Below are 2,293 nucleotides of genomic sequence, written 5' to 3'. Positions count from 1 at the left end.
TTTTCCCCCATATTTGCGTGATAGTAAAAAAAAAAACAAAAAAAAAACAAATTGGCTATATACTTTATTATTTTAAACTTTCTCCTATACATTTTTTTATTTGGAAAAGTTTTCATTGTACTCTGTACAATACATAAGTTCACTTAGCTGACATTAAATGGTTTAATGTTATTTTCAAACATGCTCATTTTAAATATTGCTTTTAGCATTTCTTTAGTTTTATTTGCAAGAAATTTAAAATAAAGAAACTGATTGGGAAATTTTTATTTTATTTTGATCTTCTCCATTAGTTTGTACTTAGTAGTGATTTAGCAATGTTTTACTCTCACTGTCTCACACACTCAGGTAAAGTCACCACTCCATCATTACACTGTGGTCTTAGGGGAACACCTCCTGAAACTTTGCCCCTCTGACACATAAAGCTGATGTGATCATCATGGGGTATGAACATCTTTTGCCGATTAACATAGGCCAACTCTATACCTCTTCTATCCATTTCCTCCACCGTCACTGTACAGGGCTCTGAAATAAACCCAGCATGTCACTATCAGTGTCACAATATACATTCATTAACTAATCATCACAACCTACAACTTAAACTACAAGATTACATCATGATGTGTTTATATGATATATATGGTGAAGCGTGTTCATACTTACTTAAACACCTAATCTTCCCTCTCCATTCTCCTTGCTCACAGGTCAAGTATTTGGAGAAAGATGGACGCAGATCCAAAGTGTATTTATTAAAGCAGCTGTATTCAACTCTCTCCCCTGTATTGTATTCATCTTTTTTCAATTCTATTGTATCTGCATCGTTTACGTCTGGTGGTGGTCCACATTTCCCTGAGACAGTCATCACCAAAAAAAATGTGGCATTAGTAAATCTTAATTTTAGATAGATTGTTTTTTTTTGCTGTTAAACCACAGAACATGCTATTAATGAGTGGTGTTTATCCATGCAAAACCTGCTGCAGAATTAGACCAAGTCAAGAGAAACTTGCGTGCGCATTTATGTGCCAATTGGCGCACATATTATAATATGAGCAAAAGTGATGCTTGTGTTGCATTGTCTTTCCAGAATTTCATTGTATGGCTCAATGCACTTGTTTCTCAGAATTTATTTTGTTGTTGTACAAATCTGTCTCATTCAACAGCATCAATACATTCTCATTTGATTTGTGACATTCTGATAATAGAACAAGTAAGTGCAAAATGTAAAAATGTAGAATTTGTGCCATATATTTTATAATGAATTGACTATGTAAAATTTCCTAAGCAAATATATGTGGATAGAGACTGAGTGAGTCAGATTCATTCTTTTAAATTTAGCTTGCTAATATCTTTGGATAAATTCAGGTTTGTTCATCATACTTGGCAGCTGTTAAATAAAGTAGCATCATCTCTATTTTTGCAAAAATTTTAACATTTAATAGCAGAACATACCAGCACACAGTGGTTTTGGTGTCCATCCGTCTTGTGTGCATGTGGCCTCTTCTGCCATTTCACGATATCCAGACTCACAACGGTACGATTTTATTGCTCCTAATTTCTTATCTCCACTGAAGTAATAGTATATATATATTTATTAATGATTTATTATTATTATTATTAGGGCTTCATGTTAATGTTAATTTAATGTTTATGCTAAAAAAAGGGCATATAGCAGCTAATTGTGTTTGTTGTTTGTTGATTTTCAAATATAAAACTTATTGAAATGGTTTCAGTGTGTGTATCAGTTCTTTTTGAACATTTTCATCTAATTTGAACAAAACCGTGATAATATTGATAATCGTGATAACTTTGGTCACTATAATCGTGATATGAAATTTTCATACCATTACATCCCTAGTCTATACACATGCTGGTCATATGGAGTTTCACATGTAACCTCTGAAACAAGATTCACATGCTTTTAATAACATGCAATAAATTCATCACAAATCCAGAAATGTTTCTCTATAATCTTACCTGCACAAACAGGCTCATAATCCCACTCTCCATTATCTTTGCATGTAAATGATCTGCTGGTTTCTTTTGTACCAAAGAACCAGTATTTTTCAGAGCAGGTGCTCTCCACACTTTCTCCAGCTCTGAAAATAGTTGTTCCCGCAGGCTTGATCTTTTTTACTCCAAATGTGGTTGACTTAAGCTCACAGGTTACTGCTGTACAAGACATAATTATGTTGTATTTAAGTGTTAACACAGGCCAATTTTGTATGAAGGTTTTTGTTTTTAAGATGTTTGCACGGTGTTTAGGTAAACACATTTTATTTGAAGTGAACCAATTAAA

At 33.1% G+C, this 2,293-nt stretch overlaps 1 protein-coding gene across 1 annotated transcript; it reads right to left on the bottom strand.

The window, feature by feature from the left end:
- Positions 1 to 252: 252 nt before the first annotated feature.
- Positions 253 to 1,576, bottom strand: LOC107579968 (complement factor H-related protein 3-like). Its single transcript, XM_016265739.1, has 3 exons — positions 1,447 to 1,576; positions 661 to 852; positions 253 to 522 (listed from the first exon to the last, which is right to left on the bottom strand). The coding sequence occupies exons 1-3, from the start codon at positions 1,502 to 1,504 to the stop codon at positions 326 to 328; spliced, it is 447 nt and encodes a 148-aa protein (XP_016121225.1). The 5' UTR covers positions 1,505 to 1,576; the 3' UTR covers positions 253 to 325.
- Positions 1,577 to 2,293: the final 717 nt, after the last annotated feature.

This window comes from Sinocyclocheilus grahami, unplaced genomic scaffold (genome assembly GCF_001515645.1).
Source record: "Sinocyclocheilus grahami isolate Dianchi unplaced genomic scaffold, SAMN03320097.WGS_v1.1 scaffold22568.1, whole genome shotgun sequence".
In the NCBI taxonomy this organism is placed as follows: domain Eukaryota; kingdom Metazoa; phylum Chordata; class Actinopteri; order Cypriniformes; family Cyprinidae; genus Sinocyclocheilus; species Sinocyclocheilus grahami.
This window is presented reverse-complemented; position numbering and strand designations above follow the sequence as displayed.

Coding starts and splice junctions, on each gene's coding strand:
- LOC107579968 (XM_016265739.1), bottom strand. CDS start 1,504: ATGGCAGAAGAGGCCACATGCACACAAGACGGATGGACACCAAAACCA. Junction 853..1,446: donor ACCAAAACCACTGTGTGCTG/GTATGTTCTGCT, acceptor TGGTGATGACTG/TCTCAGGGAAATGTGGACCA. Junction 523..660: donor AGGGAAGATTAGGTGTTTAA/GTAAGTATGAAC, acceptor GGTTTATTTCAG/AGCCCTGTACAGTGACGGTG.